General features: G+C 42.5%; 1 protein-coding gene across 2 annotated transcripts in view; it reads left to right on the top strand.

Annotated features, from left to right (window-relative positions):
- Positions 1-16,860, top strand: part of UNC13C (unc-13 homolog C) — a 404,743-nt gene that overhangs the window by 219,281 nt on the left and 168,602 nt on the right. For both annotated transcript variants that reach the window (XM_024198093.1, XM_024198092.1), the window contains one exon: positions 14,728-14,861. In XM_024198093.1, the coding sequence (XP_024053861.1) occupies positions 14,728-14,861 (134 nt within the window). The remainder of the gene's footprint in view (positions 1-14,727; positions 14,862-16,860) is intronic.

Below are 16,860 nucleotides of genomic sequence, written 5' to 3'. Positions count from 1 at the left end.
TAATAGTTTTTTGCCTTTTGTTTCATAATACATTTTATTTATATAACCCTTTTGCTGATTTTTAAAGTGTTACTGTGGAAGGTTCGTGCCAGGGCTCAACCCTCCTGGGCAGGAGGGGAGCCACACCAACTCACTACTGGGGGAATAAACAACCAGTTAGTCCAGGGGCTCAGGCCCTCAAGCAGGGTCTGAGCAGACAAACAGTTAGTTCAGGGCTCAGGCCCTCAAGCAGGGGCTGAGCAAACAAACAGTTAGGGAGCTCAGGCCCTTAGGGGCAGGGGCTGAGCAACAATACCCAGTTCAGGGGCTCAGGCCCTTTGGTGCAGGGGCTGAGCAACAATACACAGTTCAGGGGCTCAGGCCCTTTGGTGCAGGGGCTGAGCAAAAATACACAGTTCAGGGGCTCAGGCCCTTTGGTTCAGGGGCTGAGCTACAATACACAGTTCAGGGGCTCAGGCCCTTTGGTGCAGGGGCTGGGCTACAAACAGTTAGTTCAGGGCTCAGGCCCTCAGGCAGGGGCTGAGCAACAATGTAACAGTTCAGGGAGCTCAAGCCCTTTGTTGCAGGGGCTGAGCAAACAAAGAGTTCAGGGAGCTCAGGCCCTTTGGTGCAGGGGCTGAGCAACAGTAACAGTTCAGGGAGCTCAGGCCCTTTGGTGCAGGGGCTGAGCAAACAAACAGTTAGTTTCGTAGGCCCAGGCCCTGGATCAGGGCGGGGCACAAACAGTCACAGCTCAGGCCCTTTGGGGCAGGGGCTGAGCAACAATATACTAGTTGGAGTGGCCCAGGCCCTGGATCAGGGCGGGGCACAAACAGTCACAGCTCAGGCCCTTTGGGGCAGGGGCTGAGCAACAATACCAGTTGAGGTAAGCCCAGGCTCCTATACCTGAGCGTTGGGTGAGGGGGAAGCCTGCCACCCACGTGCAGGGGTGGCGGGGGGGACGCAGGCCCACCCACTCCACTGTGTCCCAGCCCAGGGCCCTAGTAGCAGCTGCTGCCACTGCGAGTCAGTGGGGTATCCTGACCGAAACACACTGACATCGGCTCACATGTGTCTGCAGCCTGACCGGGGTCGGCTACCCCCGGGCTACTTCCAAGTCCCCTCTGGGTAACAGCAGCGGCGGAGGGGCTCTGGTGGCGTCTCACCTTCACAGTGGGTGCGGGGGAGTCCCAACGGCTCCTCCCAATACCAGGAGCAGGAGGGCTCCGGCGGCTCCTCCTCATAGTGGGCCCGGGGCAGCTCCGGCCAGTTAGGGCAACGGCCTCCGGCCTCGGAGGTCTCCCGGCCGCGAGCTCCCGGCCGTACGTCTGCTCCCTGCGGTGGCTGGGCTCTCACTGAGTTCTGGCGGTCAGCTTTTATACTTCCTGTCCTGCCCCTTGACTTCCCGGGGGCGGGAACAGGTGTCGGTGACTCCGCCCACTTGAGCTTCTGTACGGGCTCTCCCTCTCCTGGGCAGGAGGGGAGCCACACCGAGTCACTACAGTTACATAAACAGGACAGGTGAAATATTATCATGTAAAGCAACCATAAACACATGAAAAGACCTAGGTTTACAATTTATGATTAAAACTCTACTATCTACACAATATACATAGACATAAAATGTAAAAACTTAAATATCTTAGAAACAGTAGCCAATCCGTTGTTTTAATTGTCATATTTGAATTCAGCACATCAAAATACATAATAAATAGCACATTTTATCTCTGAAGCAGACGACTTCTCAAAAATTGTAGACCAGTGATATATGGATGCTCATATAGTAGTAGCTCCTGCCATGTTTTGGGCCCATCTGCAGCCTCTGTGGGAATGACATCAAGCTTGCTACAAAGCTGCAGATCTGTAGAACCCTGGGCATACCAACTCTATTGTACAGCACTGAAATGTGGATGCAACAGAATGGTGTCTTCGATTCATGTTGTCTTTGTGTATTAGGTAGCAGAACAGGATCAGCAATGAAGATATTCATAGTGAAACATACAAATGACCTCCATTGGCACTGGTTCAGTTTCGGCAACTTTCCGTCCATCAGGATGGAAGGCCAATGAATTACAAAGTGTGTTTACCAAAGAAAGCTGATACGTGGCTGGCAATCACATGGTTGCCAAAAGCTTCAGTGGTGTGATAAGCACAGTGATTCCACAAACTAAACCTCCAGCCAGACCACCTTAAGGACCTAGTTAGAGATCAGTCTGGATGGTGCTTTGTCTGCATGGAGGCTATGTCCTTTTGGGATTTACCATGATGATGATATAGTTCAGACAAATGATTTTCAGACTACGGGTGGTTCACAAACTGACCGCTTTGATTATTTGTAATGTGTGATTGGTCACGAGGTGTTGTTTCAGCTGACTGTTGGAAGAATGAAAAAACCCTACACAACAGAGCCCTGCAGCTACACAGAGCCCCATGAACTTCAGCGGGGCTCCATCCTCTGTTATTGGGGCCTCCATTCAAGTGCAGGGGTCTGGCTGCATAGAATTCCTTGCAGGATCAGAGCCTAGTTGTTTTATTTTTGAAGCCTCCAGGATTTGCATATATTTTAATTCAAACCCAAAGGCCATCTGAATAGTCACAAACAACAATAGATATTTTATCTGATCTTCCATATTACATAGTAGCCACCATCCTGTTTAACAATAAACATACTCTCTATTAAGTTTCTCAGAATTTTTCAATTTCACTGATATAAGCAAGCTTTTGCATCTAAAAGTAAACTTCATGCTACCCAATTGCATCTCCCCTTTATCCCTATGTCAAAATTCTATTTCTGGCTAGCTTTGTTGGACACACCGGCCCAAATGTACCAAATAGCATAAACAGATACGAACAAGTAATTTGTACATGTTATTACCATGTAAAAGCACTGCAATTACATGCATTTACACAAATGCAGTTCTCGAAGTTCCAGAACAAAGAGTGCTGCTTCATGACTTGGCATCTAGAGGACCTGCTAAAACTACTATCACTGCCTGAGTGACAAGACTTGCGTAGGAAGTTGACTAATGTCCTTAGGCAGGAAACAAAGTTTGTCAGATGATGCTAAGGAGAACTGTCCTTCTGCCCTTTGGACCAGAAAACAATCTAATTTATTTTGGTGTAGTTAGATGTGATTGATCTAAATCTTTGTTTTTCCTTCTTTAGAAAGTAAACTTCATGTTAACCACTAATAAATAATAAAGTTTAAACTACAGCATATAGTCATTTAATGAGCTGCTCTATAGTGATCTTCAGTACCTTTCAAGCCAAAGCATGATATCTGCTCCACTGAAAAGCAGTGGGGCCACAATGACTGACTGACCACTATGTGGTACCTGGCACATCAGCATAGTGCCTGAGGGTTGTACCTCCTTTACTGCCATTAGTGGATTCATGGGAGAAAATATCAGTGTCTGTTTTCTCTTCTCACTCTTAACCTGATTGTTCCAATATAAAAATACAGAGGAATCGTCATTAAAATCTATTTAAAGTAGTTTAATTCCACTCTATCCAAAGGCCCCATTTTGACTCACCAATACAATGGTCCTTGTAATCTAATGGAGACTCTTTCCGATGTTCTGTATATGTGGTGCTCTTCCAGTCTTGTAATTATTGTCTTCCTGGTTCTTCTAGTAATGAATGGCTTCTGGTACCATACACCAGGCCTGAAGTGGATTTTCCCATACACACATTTCCAATACACACACTACAGGCATTTCTGGAGCAACCCCTGTGAGAACTTGGGGTCTAATGATGCACGTCAATGCTCCCACAGGAGAGGGAGCAAAGGAGGAGGTGGACTGTTAAATGGAGATTATGTAATGAAAACTACTTTTTCTTTATGGTCTTTACATATATAGTCTCCATTACTTTAAGGCCCTCTTTGAAACTTAGAAATTTCTTTTTTTAACCAATTCTCTTCATCTTCTTTTTTCACCCACCTGTTTCTAGTGGAATGGGAGCCAAAATGATTCCTTTTTTGTTTAATTCTGTTTGTAATGATGTCAGCAACAACATGCCCCTCTCTGTAAATGGTGTTTGGTAGATTCTGGCTGCAGAGTACATGGGAAAAGCTCACCCTCTATTTTAAAGAATCTCATATGCTAGCTTAGACTTGTATTTTAATTTTGCTTCAGTGGACTGGTACAATCATGAGAGAGATTTAGGAGGGTGAAGTTAGAACTAACTTCTTTGTTTTGATTCAGAAATAACAAATTGTGATGCCTTTTCTTCCATGAGTAGTTTCACTGAAGTTGGTGAGAGTACTTGTGGAGTTTAGGTACCTCTGTCTGTAAGTGAGGATGTCATAATCTAGCCCTAATTGTTTGTTTCTAAGCACCGAATAGTGTTGCTCTGTTTGGTGAATGGAATGAGCTCACTAGCTCATATTTTTCAGTTGGTGGTGAGGAAAAATCACCAGGCGTCACTATTTGGTTTTATTTTCAAACATGAATCGTAGAACTGGAAGGGACTCAAGAGGTCATCTAATCCAGTCCCCTGCACTCATAGCAGGACTAGCTGTTATATAGACCATCCCTGACTAGTGTTTGTCTAACCTCCTCTTAAAAATCTCCAATGATGGAGATTCCACAAACTCCCTAGGCAATTTATTCCAGGGCTTAACTACCCTGACAGTTATGAAGTTTTTCCTAATGTCCAACCTAAACCGCCCTTGCTGCAATTTAAGTCCTATCTTCAGAGGTTAAGGAGAACATTTTTTCTCCCTCCTCTTTGTAACAACCTTTTATGAAAAATGAAGCAGGTGTTATTAATCCCAATATCTCTGCTGAAGTACCTGGACAAGGGAGGATTCAGTTCTTGGCTAGGGTGCAGGCTGTTTCAATGGAATCCGTTTTGTTCTGGATGCATGTTGGGAGGGACTGAAACTTGCAAAAAAAAAAAAAAAAAAAAAAAAAAGAGGCGGGGTCATGTGTTCTTTCTGTCTAATCTGCAGAGCCAGTACTGAGCTTCTACCTCAGTGCCCCTGATCGCTGCAGATCCCCAAGATCCATCCCAATTTCAGGGAATTCATGGGTTCTGGAGCTGAACCCCTGTTTCTTTAATGGAGTCAAGGGTGACAGACTCTATCTTCCCCTACTCCAATGGGAAAATTCTTTGGAGACTCACTGGAATTTTCTATCTAATCTGTGGACTATTTACATGCAGAAAAGAATTGGGTTTTAAATATATAGGCTATTAATAAGCATTTATTTAAGTTAAATATTTGTAAGTGAAAAATGAACAACAGATACATTTCCCTTTGCAGTAATTAAAAAATATATATTCAAAAGTGACAGCGAATTTGGTTCCAACCTCAGCCTTTAGATTGTTGCTTTAGCACAAAATTTCCAGCTGGACTCAAACCAACCTCTTAATTTTGCACATCCAGAAATGTTATGTTAGCCCCAACAAAAGTAGTTAATGTTTGAAAATACAAAGCATTATTTAAGTGCTAAGTTTTATTATATGAGACAGCTGGTCTGCATGGCTGTATATTGTAGATACATTATCTAACTATCAAGCCATTGTTAAGCAAATCAGCTTCTATTCTAGTCTCCTGTTTTCACAGGGTTTATAAGCTTTTTAAACATTCAGGACCTAACTGTGCAGCCCTTACTCCCATTAGTGATCTGTCAGTCCCATGGAATTTAAGGTTACCATATTTCAAGTTCCCAAACAGAGGACATTGCCAGGGTGGAGAAAGGTCAAGAGAGAGCTCGAGAGGGGGTACAGTTCAGGGGTGCTGGCACTGCTGGGGGGTATTTGGAGGGTGATGGAGGGGTATGTGTGTGTACTAAGACAGGGTATTGGGGGGCATACTGGAGGGGGTACCTTGGGCTTCACTCTCGAGTTGGGGGGCAATGTCATGCTCCCTGTCATGGTGACAGGGTGGCTGGCACAGGCTCAGGATGCAGCGCCAGCCCATCAGTCAGCGCCTCCCTCCAGGAATCTCCCCAGGGCAGAGATCCAGGGTCTGGCCCTGTCACCCCAAGTTCCTGGCCAGCCTCTGAGGCCCCTCAGCAGGGCAGGCAGCCTGGACATGAGGAGCTTGGTGGCCCCGCTTACTTGCCAGGCCAGAGTGAGTGGGATCTGGCAGCTGTGGATGAAGGGGAGGGACTGATCAGGGCACAGAGACAGCTCTTTCTGAGATGAAATGTCTGTTCCATAAAAGTCCCGGACATTTCTTCTTATTTGAAAAATCCACCCTGATGGAGGATCAAAAAAGAGGTCATGTCTGGGAAAACCCGGACATATGGTAACCTTACTATGGATGATCTCATTGACATCAGTGGAACCACTTGGATAACTGGCTGCTCAACAACTTGTTAGATGGCCTGTGATGGGACACTAGATAGGGTGGGATCTGAGTTACTACAGAGAATTCTTTCCTGGGTGTCTGGCAGGTGAGTCTTGCCCACATGCTCAGGGTTTAGCTGATCACCATATTTGGGGTCGGGAAAGAATTTTCCTCCAGGGCTGATTGGCAGAGGCCCTGGGGGGGTTTCGCCTTCCTCTGCAGCATGGGGCACTGGTCACTTGCTGGAGGATTCTCTGCACCTTGAAGTCTTTAAACCACAAGTTGAGGACTTCAATAGCTCAGACATAGGTCAGGGGTTTGTTACAGGAGTGGGTGGGTGAGTGAGATTCTGTGGCCTGCGTTGTGCAGGAGGTCAGACTAGAAGATCATAATGGTCCCTTCTGACCTTAAAGTCTATGAGTCTATGAAATTTCCCAGGCCTGGTCTCTGCTGGAGATGTGTTTTTGTGGAAAGTTTGACCACACTGTTTAAGGCTGCTTCCAGCAGCTCCCATTGGCCTGGAGCAGCGAACCGCGGCCACTGGGAGCCGCGATCAGCCGAACCTGCGGACGCGGCGGGTACACAAACTGGCCCAGCCCGCCAGGGGCTTTCCCTGCACAAGCGGCGGAACAAGTTTGGGAACCACTGGTTTAAAGAATGGATCTACAGCAAAAACAGCTGAAGTTTGAAATTTCCCATGAGCATGGTCCTTACTGGGGACTAGTTCCTGAAAATACTGAATTGGATTTACCAAAGTTATAACCATCTGAAAATTGTGAATTGATCATGCACATTAACCTTACCCCAAAACAGAATGTCTACCACCTGGTGTTCTTTGTGGGGGCAGTGCAACAATGTAGGGAAGTGGTTAAATATCACAGATTAGCCTACATTAAATATATTTGTTAACTTAAAGGGAATCCAAATTTTGACTATTATTATTTTACTTGTGCTGTAGCAGACATTTTGTCCAATAAAATGGTAGTCATTGATAAGAGACGTTGAAAACTCAGCATTCCTGTACATCAGCCCTTCCAGAATTGTCTCATAGTATTAGTTTTAGATTTAATATTGCTTCACATTTTTGCTGAGATTACTTTTCCAGCCTTCAGCCAGTTTCCTTAATTAAAAAATGTGTTTGCTTGTAAAGCATTTAGTCTTTTATTTTTTTTCTTTGTGTTTTGGTGTTTGTTTATTTTACAAATATAATTATTAAAAGCCTCCACAAAATAGCAGTCCGTGTGCCACATTGTTTACATGATCCATTACATGTTTGGTCCCTTGGAAATTTGGCTAACAGACAATATCAAAAAAAGTTCTGCGTCAAATTGAAAAAAAAATTGTTACTACGAGAGGTGTATTTTGCTACACTTGTTATGTGAAAAAAATGCTCTTCTTCATTATGGTGTGTACCTACTGTCTTTCAGATTACCATGGTACAAAAGTTAATAGATTCATAAAGATTAAAACCAGAAAGAGACCATTCTGATCACCTCACCTGACTTCTCATGTAACACAGGCCGTACAATTTCACCCAATAATCATGTATCAAGCCCATAACTTCTGATTGAACAACATGATTTGTGCTCACAGATAATTTTCATTTTTAAAAGCTGTTTAAAATTATGTTTTTCCAGAGAAATTATGAATCCTCCAATAAAATGTATAACTAAGCAATTAATGCTTGAGCTGGTCAAAAAAAAAGAAAGAATGAAAAATTATAGGGGGGAGGTTTTTTTGATCAAAGTATGAATAAATTCAACAAGCTCTAGCACTATACTTGGTATTGATTGCAAGGGTGAGGTCCTTAATAAGGGGTTATATTAGTCATGGTATGTAATTTGATTTTCTTCTCCAAAAACGTGAAATCCTAGCAACTTGAAGTTGATGGCAATCTTGCTATTGATTTCAGTGGAGCCAGGATTTCACCCCTTTTTAATATGTTGCAAATAACTTTTCACAAACTCTTACTTATTCTCATTATACTGTAGCTGAGCTTTTTCATGTAGTTATAGAGAGTTGTCAATAAGGCCACCATTGTATGTGCAACCGGTAACCGTAAGTAATTGCACAGGAGTAAATAAAAAGACACATTTAAAGAATGCACCATAAATTTTAATGCCTACAGATCAGATTTATGACCCCCTTGAGGAAACATTTTAGGCACAGGCTTAAGTATAAATCAATGGTGTGTCTATAAGATTAAAGAGACTGTTGATTGAGAGAATGTTTGGAATTTTGGGGCCTGCGTATATAAGTTAATAATGTGTTCCTTATCTAATTAAGAAACTGAACTCGCTAGACTGTTTTGTACCTTTCTCTAGATAATCAGGTATAAACACTGGTGAATTATGAGACAAGACTGTCTAGTACTATTTCTTCAGTGCGTCTGTGTTGTATTGTACTGGAGTTATATGATGATGATCAGGGCCGGCACTAGGATTTTTGCCGCCCAAGGCAAAAACAATTTTGGCCGGCCCTCCCCCCGTTTTTTAATTACCCCACCCCCGGCCCTGCCTCAACTCCGCCCCTTCCCTGCCTCCTCCCCCCAGGCTCTCAAGCCTAGGAGGGAGGGGGAGAAGCGGCGCCCGCGCCGCAGCCACTCGGAGTCTCCCCCTCCCTCCCAGGTTTGAGAGCCTGGGAGGGAGGGGGAGACTCCGAGTGGCCACGGTGCGCGAAACAGCTGATTCGCGCGCCGCTGCTCCCCCTCCCTCCCAGGCTTGCGAGCCTGGGAGGGAGGGCGAGTAGCGGCGCGCGAGCGGCAGCAGCAGCGGAGGTGAGCTAGGGCGGCCGGGGCACATTTTTAGGGGCAGCATTCTGGCGCCGGCCATGCCGCCCCTAAAAATGTGCCGCCCCAAGCACCAGCTTGTTTTACTGGTGCCTAGAGCCGGCCCTGATGATGATATAAAACTTCTGAATGAGTAAGGAGAAAATGACTTTGAAATCCAACTTTCATACTAATACACTAAAACCGTAGTCAATCAAATTGCACCCACAAGATTATATAATATAGTACAGGGGTTTCCAAACTCTTTCATTTTGTAATTCATCTTGATAGAGATTTTCATCTTATGGGCCACCTTGCATCCCATTGACAATTGTGATAATCACCTCCTTCCCATTTGTTATTTCATATTCCTGTGACAGCTTAAGCATTAGCTTAAATGTAATATAAGAAAATTCATTTGTGTAATTCATCTCTCTATGCTTACAAAATTTACAAAAGCTCTGCAGACCACCAGTGATCAATGAACCTCAGTTTATGAAACACTGATATAGACGAATGAGTGGGATTTATTAACAATTTATTATGGAAATCATTATTAGGTTGCTTTCACTGTCACAAATTTGGACTAATGCAGAAACTGGATTCTAATTACAAACCTAACATCTTCTGAGTGCAACAGAAGTTAATGAAAAGGCAATCATTGTGTGGTTCAAATTAGTATTTTATAGTGCTGATAATATTGAATTCCTGACAGAAGCTTAATTTCAGAGGTGATGTTATAAACTAAGATCCAGGGTTCACTTCTAGTTGGGGCCCATATCTGCTTTTAACATTTTATATTAAGGATAATTCTAAAACTGCAGCACACTCCGCTTCTTCTTCAAAGTTCAGCAGAGTCACGACAGGGTATCAGCACAAGTTATGGTGCAGCACCTAATCCCATAATTTTATGCCTTAGTAGTGAGAAATCTGCTGCTATTTGTTGTATTTGGGCTCTGACAGTACGTGCCTTTTAGGGATTCTACCATTCTGCCTTGGATGAGTGGATTATTGAGCTTTTGATGTAGTGGCCTGTGTAACATCTTTTTATGACACTTCCCCCTCCTATTTGTATCTATACTACCTTGGCACTTCAAAGATACCATTATTGACGGTGGTGTTATTCATTAATATTTTGTTGTTTCCTTATGGCTGGTCAAAAGAAAGCAGCTTTTGCTAATTGACAGACTTTTATTATGGGATTGGGATCAGCACCCAAAAAAGATTTCCTTTATTGCTTAGCGCCTTAGTAATCTCTGATTTAAACTTATTCAGTAAATAATGTATCCTCCAAAATGAAAGGAAGGCAATGTTAGGAAACTGTTCATTTAAAAGGGTCACTAAACTGTGTACAATGTATCTATGGACCGGTGATGTTCGTCTTGATTTATTTCTGGATTTATGTTTCTTTCAAACTTGTTAAGAGAAAAAGTTGGATCTTAATAACAATGCCAGTCTCTAAAACGTTAAACAGTATGCACTGTCTCATATACTACTTCAGCATCTCAATGATATTATAAATGCAAATGCAGCACAGTTTCCTAACTGATGTTAGATACACCTGATACTAGATTTACATTTTCCCCAAGGGAGCTTCTCTTTTCTGTATGCAGTTTGCATCTCCAAAAGGAGATTTGTAGGAATGTTACAGCAACTTTATTTTTAATCTAGCCATTTAGATTTCCCTTTATCAGTTAGTAGATCATACTATTTACCCATGTTTATAGTCTAGTAATTACCTTTTGCATGTTAATTATGTAAACTCTATTTCTGCTTATGTACAAATTAAATCTAATCTTGACATTATAAAAGGTATCTTCCACAACTCCTAGTCCATTAGTGTATTATACAAGTCTACTTGTTGTGGTTTTCTAAAAAGGAAAAATGCATGTTATTGGGAACTAAATAGATATGGAGATACAGCACCAGTCCTAGCTGTGTCATGACAATAGCTAAATTGCAGCAGACAAATGTCTTCTAAGAGCACATAGAAGGAAAAACATTACTTGTCTTCCCACTTAATGACAGGATGTACTTCTTGACTGTTAATGACAGGCTAATGTTGTGTTATGTCACCAGAACACAGGCTTCAGGAGAACAGCATAGAAATTAAACTTGTTAAGCAAGGACATTGTTGATATAGTACTTTAATTCCCAACAGCAGCATTAAATCATAGTATCATTTTTCTCCTTTAAAAATGTTTCTTACAATCTCTGACAAGTGTTTGTTAAATAAGAGTGTCAATAATTCAGAATTCAAAAGATGGACATTTTGCTATGTAAATATGACCTAAATGGTTTTGTTGTTTTTGTTTTATCCAGCATTTATTTAAATGATATGTTCTTACCAGACTGTAGCATATGGAGTAGTAATTGTTTGGTCCTTTGCTTTATAGGAGGTGTTTTACTTCAGTATATGGAAATTTCCGTGCGCTAACATAAGAATGTAATTAAATACATTTTAAATATCTAAAAGTAATATTTAATTTAATTTTTCAATCTATTTCTGTGCCAGAGAAGCCCATGGAAAACATCCTTTATGCTGTTTCTACTTTACAGAGACAAGACATTTTTTGTGTGTATTGGAGCATAGAATTTTCACATCTGTGCCAAAGGATTGTTTCAGCTACATGTTGTAGTGAATTGTTTATCTGAAATATTGTTATTGAAATGTGTTAATGGACTGTCCCTACTAAATGTGAAATGGCTCTGATTTGCAAAACTGCATTTCATTTAGATTGGGTAACAGATATTAGATATTTTTAGCACCATTGTGGAAGAATGGTGCTAAAAATAAATCTCTGCTTTTGAAAATGCAGGGTACTGTAGTGAAGGTGTAATCTACGTGAGGTGAAAGACTTTGGTGTTGAAACTTAATGCTCAAATACTCCTGTCTCTTTTTAAAAGTCCCTCTGTTTGCAGGACAATTGCAGGTTGTCAGTGATATAAGTCACACCAAAATTTTACTGAGCATTTCCTTTAATTCAATCATATTAGACTTAGAAGCTGTAACATTTGGAGTTCAGCTGGGTATACAACAAGGTGATTAATGATACTTTTCTAATGTACTTCATGATGGCCACCAAAAAATAATTATAATAGCACATTGTTAAAATTCCGTTTCTGTCTTTCCCAACTCTACGTTAATAGATAAACTTTTAGGTTAAGCTAACATTGAATTAATTTATTATGAGAATAACGTAGGTGTGTTTGAAGAGATACAATGTCTATTTCCTGTCATCATGTTTGGTTAAGAAATAAAAGGTACAAAGTATATACATTTAAACATTCAAAGAAACATTATTTTCTCTGAAGCATCTCTGAAGCAGTCTCCCTATCTTTATATATGAGTTTGGTGAAACCTTGTTATGGATTGAGTTATCACTTCATTGAGATTTATAGGTGTGAACTCTTAGTCTTCAGTTAACATAACTGTAAGGATAAGACCTAGCCTAGGACAAAGGGGGTTTGTGAACCTGTCTAGGAGTTTGGACGAGTAGACAAAAAGGTTTTTCTGAGTATTGTTTTGGGTAGGTTGCAAGAGGGGGGAGGGATAGCTCAGTGGTTTGAGCATTGGCCTGCTAAACCCAAGGTTGTGAGCTCAATCCTTGAAAGAGCCATTTAGGGATCAAGGGAGAAATCTGTCTGGGGATTGGTCCTGCTTTGAGCAGGCCGTTGGACTAGATGACCTCCTAAGGTCCCTTCCAGCCCTGATATTCTATGAAAAGGATGCAGAACACCCAAACACTGAGAATATAGAGAGAGGTAAAAAGCAAGGAAACCAAGCAATATAGATGTGCATACGCACACACACCAGCAAATGAAGGAAGGTATCCCTACCACCACCTCTGGTTATCCAGGCAGGACCATTACAAGTAGCTCTTTAAAATATGGCTATTGAACCTGCTCAGAATTATTGTCTCCCCCTTAGGGGTTAATTTGAAAGGTACTGTGCCATCACAGATAATGGAGATTTTCAAAGTACAGGCATTGCTTCATGCACCAGCTCTTTACCTTTCTCATAGCTTTGCAACTTTCTGTGACTTGGTTCTGTGCAACAAATTTATTTTTATTGACTTTGGTGTAAATGTGACCTCTCTGTTGTACAGGTCGGTGTCTGAAAAGCCAAGAGCTGAGATGTTCCATTGTTTGGGAGACTAGATTAAAATTTGCTAAATCCAGACTACAGAGATGAAGTTTTTTTCTGAAAGTGTAACTGAGTGAGGCAAAAAGGACAGCATCCTCAGTGAAAGTTATTTCAGCAATAAAATCCTGATAGATACTTCCAGCTAGACCAGAGGTGGGCAAACTATGACCCGTGGGCCACATCCGGCCTGCAGGACCCTCCTGCCCGGCTCCTGAGCTCCTGGCCCGGGAGGCTTGCCCCCGGCCTCTCCCCTGCTCTTCTCCCTCCCCCGCAGCCTCAGCTCGCTCCGCCACCAGAGCAATGCTCTGGGCGGCGGGGCTGTGAGCTCCTGGGGCAGCGCAGCTGCAGAGCCCGGCCTGACCCGCTGCTCTGTGCTGTGTGATGGTGACAGTGTGGCTGGCTCCAGCCAGGTGGCGCGGCTATAGCGCTGCCAGCCATTGGTGCTCCAGGCAGCAGGGACAGGGAGAGGGAGGGTTGGATAGAGGGCAGGGGAGTTTGGGGTGGGGCAGGGGTCGGGGCGGTCACAGGGCAGGGAACAGGGGGGTTGAATGGGGCCAGGAGTCCCAGGGGGACAGTCAGGAATGAGAGGAGGGGTTGGATGGGGCGGCGGGGAGCAGTCAGGGGCAGGGGTTCCGAAGGCAGTCAGGGGACAGGGAGAAGGGGTGGTTGGATGGGGTAGGGGTTCCCGGGGGCCAGTCAGGAAGGTGGTGGGGTTGGATTGGGTGGTGGGGGGCAGTCAGGGGCAGGGGTTCCGGGGGCAGTCAGGGGACAGGGAAAAGGGATGGTTGGATGGGGCAGGGGTCCTGGGGGGGAAGTCAGGAATGACAGGGGGGTTGGATGGGGCAGTCAGGGGCGGGGATTCTGGGGGTGGTCAGGGGACAGGGAGCGGGGTGTGGGGGTGGATGGGGCATGGGTCCTGGGGGCCGCGGATAGGGGGTAGGGGCCAGGCCACGACACCCTCCCCTAACCAGCCCTCCATACAATTTCCGAAACCTGATGCAGCCCTCAGACCAAAAAGTTTGCCTGCCCCGAGCTAGACAGTAGTGGTCAAAATATGGGGTTACAATGAGGGGAAATATAAAGGGACTTTATTATTTGCCAGATTTGTTATACATGAAAAAGGATTATTTCATTTTCAAAAAGATATATAAATTTCTGTTGGGTTTTTTTTTTTTATTTTATTTTATGTGAATCCGTTTTACTGCAAAAAATTCAGAATCTTAAAACAAGAAATGTTCCACATTGCTGCTTCAGGTTATCTGATATAACACTTACTCTGTACATGAGTATTTGCATATAGGCTGTGATTCAGTAAAACACTAAATGCATTTTAATCCATTCCTATTCAACAAAGGAATTAAGAATGTGTTTAAATTCATGGGATTTGGGCACGTGCTTAAAGTGAAACACATGTTGGTGTTCTTTCCTGAATTGGGGGCAGAGTACTATATGTCATCTCTCTCTCTAGCAATGATGAATAATTGAAACCGCACAATTTAGATATTTTCCCTGCATTTTGTTAAATCTTGTTAACAGGGTAAGAAGCAGGAAGTTCCTCGGGAAGAACAGGGACCAACCACTAAGAATTTGGATTTTTGGGCCCAACTCATTACTCTGATGGTTACCATCATTGATGAGGATAAAACAGCATACACGCCTGTCTTGAACCAGTAAGTACCCTCCTTTGGAAAGCTGTATGAAAAATCAGGGATTTAATGAAAGGAAATACACTGGACTTCAGCATTTTCAGTTTTGATGTGATTAGATTTGATTAAGTGGCAAAACCTGAAAGACAGTAGCTTCAAACTGCACTTGGTACACTTTTTTAAAAACTGCTCTCTTTCCTCAAAAGCAGAATGTAAAAACAGTTACGAAAATGACAACCAATCTCCTCCTCCTCAACTCAAAAATAGAAATGGATAGAAATAGACATGAGCTGAGTCCTTAAGGATATTCCAAACCCAAAAATCCTTGCATCAAAAACCTCTTAAATTTCTGATCCTGCCAGCTGAGATGGACCATCATGGCCACGTGGAACCCCACTGTAATTGGCAGGGCCCTGCCTCCATGTATCTGATTGTAGAATCAGGGCTGAGGGTTAGGGTAGTTACCTGTCACTTCATTTATAAACCCCAAGCTTTCCAGTAGCGAGTTCTTACATGTCTGACAGTGGAGAGTAATAGGAATTTCATTTTTTCTCAAACATTTTTCTCCACAACTTTTGGGAGTACTACTTTTACATATTTTCTGGGGGGCAAGAAAGCATTGTGATAGAGCACTTTGAATAGCGCCAGTCAACTGTGTGATTGATGAGACATGACTTGATTGCCTCAATAGAGCCCTTGATTCACAGTGGAATTCCCCTGGGCTTTAGTGGGAGTCCCTGCAGTTTGCAGCCTCTAATGTGATTTAAGAGGAACATGTTCTTTAAGTGAATGCAAGTCAGAAGAAAAACATGTTGTTCAATGTTTAAATAGTAAATATTATTTTTCTGTTAGGTTCCAGACTAATTTAATACTTGTTTAACTAACTTACAAGAAAATAGAGGATTCTTCCAGGTCTGTACAGCTAATGTCATGCACAGTACCTCATAGAGCAGTAGCTATCAGCAAAGGGAAATGGATGTTTTAATGGAAAGGATCAGTGGACCCAAACCAAAACTCTGCATTGAAACATACCTGAGTTTTGGGAAATCAAGATCTATATCCAAACTTTGAATCGCTGGCCCATCTCTAAATAAGAGCTTTCTACTCGATTTGCAATTTACAGTATATATGCGGAGAGAGTTCATCTAAGAATTCTGTTCTACAGTACAAAAGTATCAGAAGACCCACTTCTTGTAGCACTTAAGTATTTGATGCTGCATAAAACTTTGTGATGCGTTATTGGGCTAGTTTCTAGGAATTAATACAGACCCTACTTTCTGTTCTCTCCATGTTGAATCTGGTATGACTCTGCAATCGTGGATGAAGAATATCTGTTTAGTCCTTTACAATACTAGTATCTAATTGAGAACCAGGATCCCAGTTAAAAAAAATAACTATGTGGATAGGAATCTTGTGCTTAGTGCCACTCAAAATATATGAAAGAGATGGGCCCTGGGGTCATACAATTTAAATAGAAAGACCAAGTGGTATTCATTTTTTTAACTTTTGAAATGAAATTATACAATATTTCTTTGTTTGGATTAATGTTTTATGGAAGAACTGACATGATTAAAACAGTATGCTGTAAAATGTAATTGATATTTGCTAGATAATGTTGTAGAGCCACATAACAGTGCCAGAGAAACTTACTGGATATACTTTCCATACTTTTTTCTGAGGGAAAGTTCCAGGCTAATCGTATGAGAGACTAAGGTAGGATGACCAGATGTCCCGATTTTACAGGGACAGTCCCGATTTTTGGGTCTTTTTCTTATATAGGCTCCTATTACCCCCAACCTCCTCTCCCAATTTTTCACATTTGCTGTCTGGTCACCCTAGACTAAGGAGCTGAATGCTTCTAGCTTAAAAACTCTGTTGTGCTTCCCAAGAAGCAGTTATAATGGTCAGGCACCGGGTTTGCCAACTGGGACTCCAAAGGGATATCTCTAACTGTTAGGAAAGGATTGGAATTTCTGATCTAGTTTATGATTTCAATTATGGGTATAGAGTATCAGGGGGTAGC

The sequence above is a fragment of the Terrapene carolina genome, unplaced genomic scaffold, assembly GCF_002925995.2.
Source record: "Terrapene carolina triunguis isolate 2854851 unplaced genomic scaffold, T_m_triunguis-2.0 Scaffold67, whole genome shotgun sequence".
NCBI classification, from domain to species: Eukaryota; Metazoa; Chordata; order Testudines; family Emydidae; genus Terrapene; species Terrapene triunguis.
This window is presented reverse-complemented; position numbering and strand designations above follow the sequence as displayed.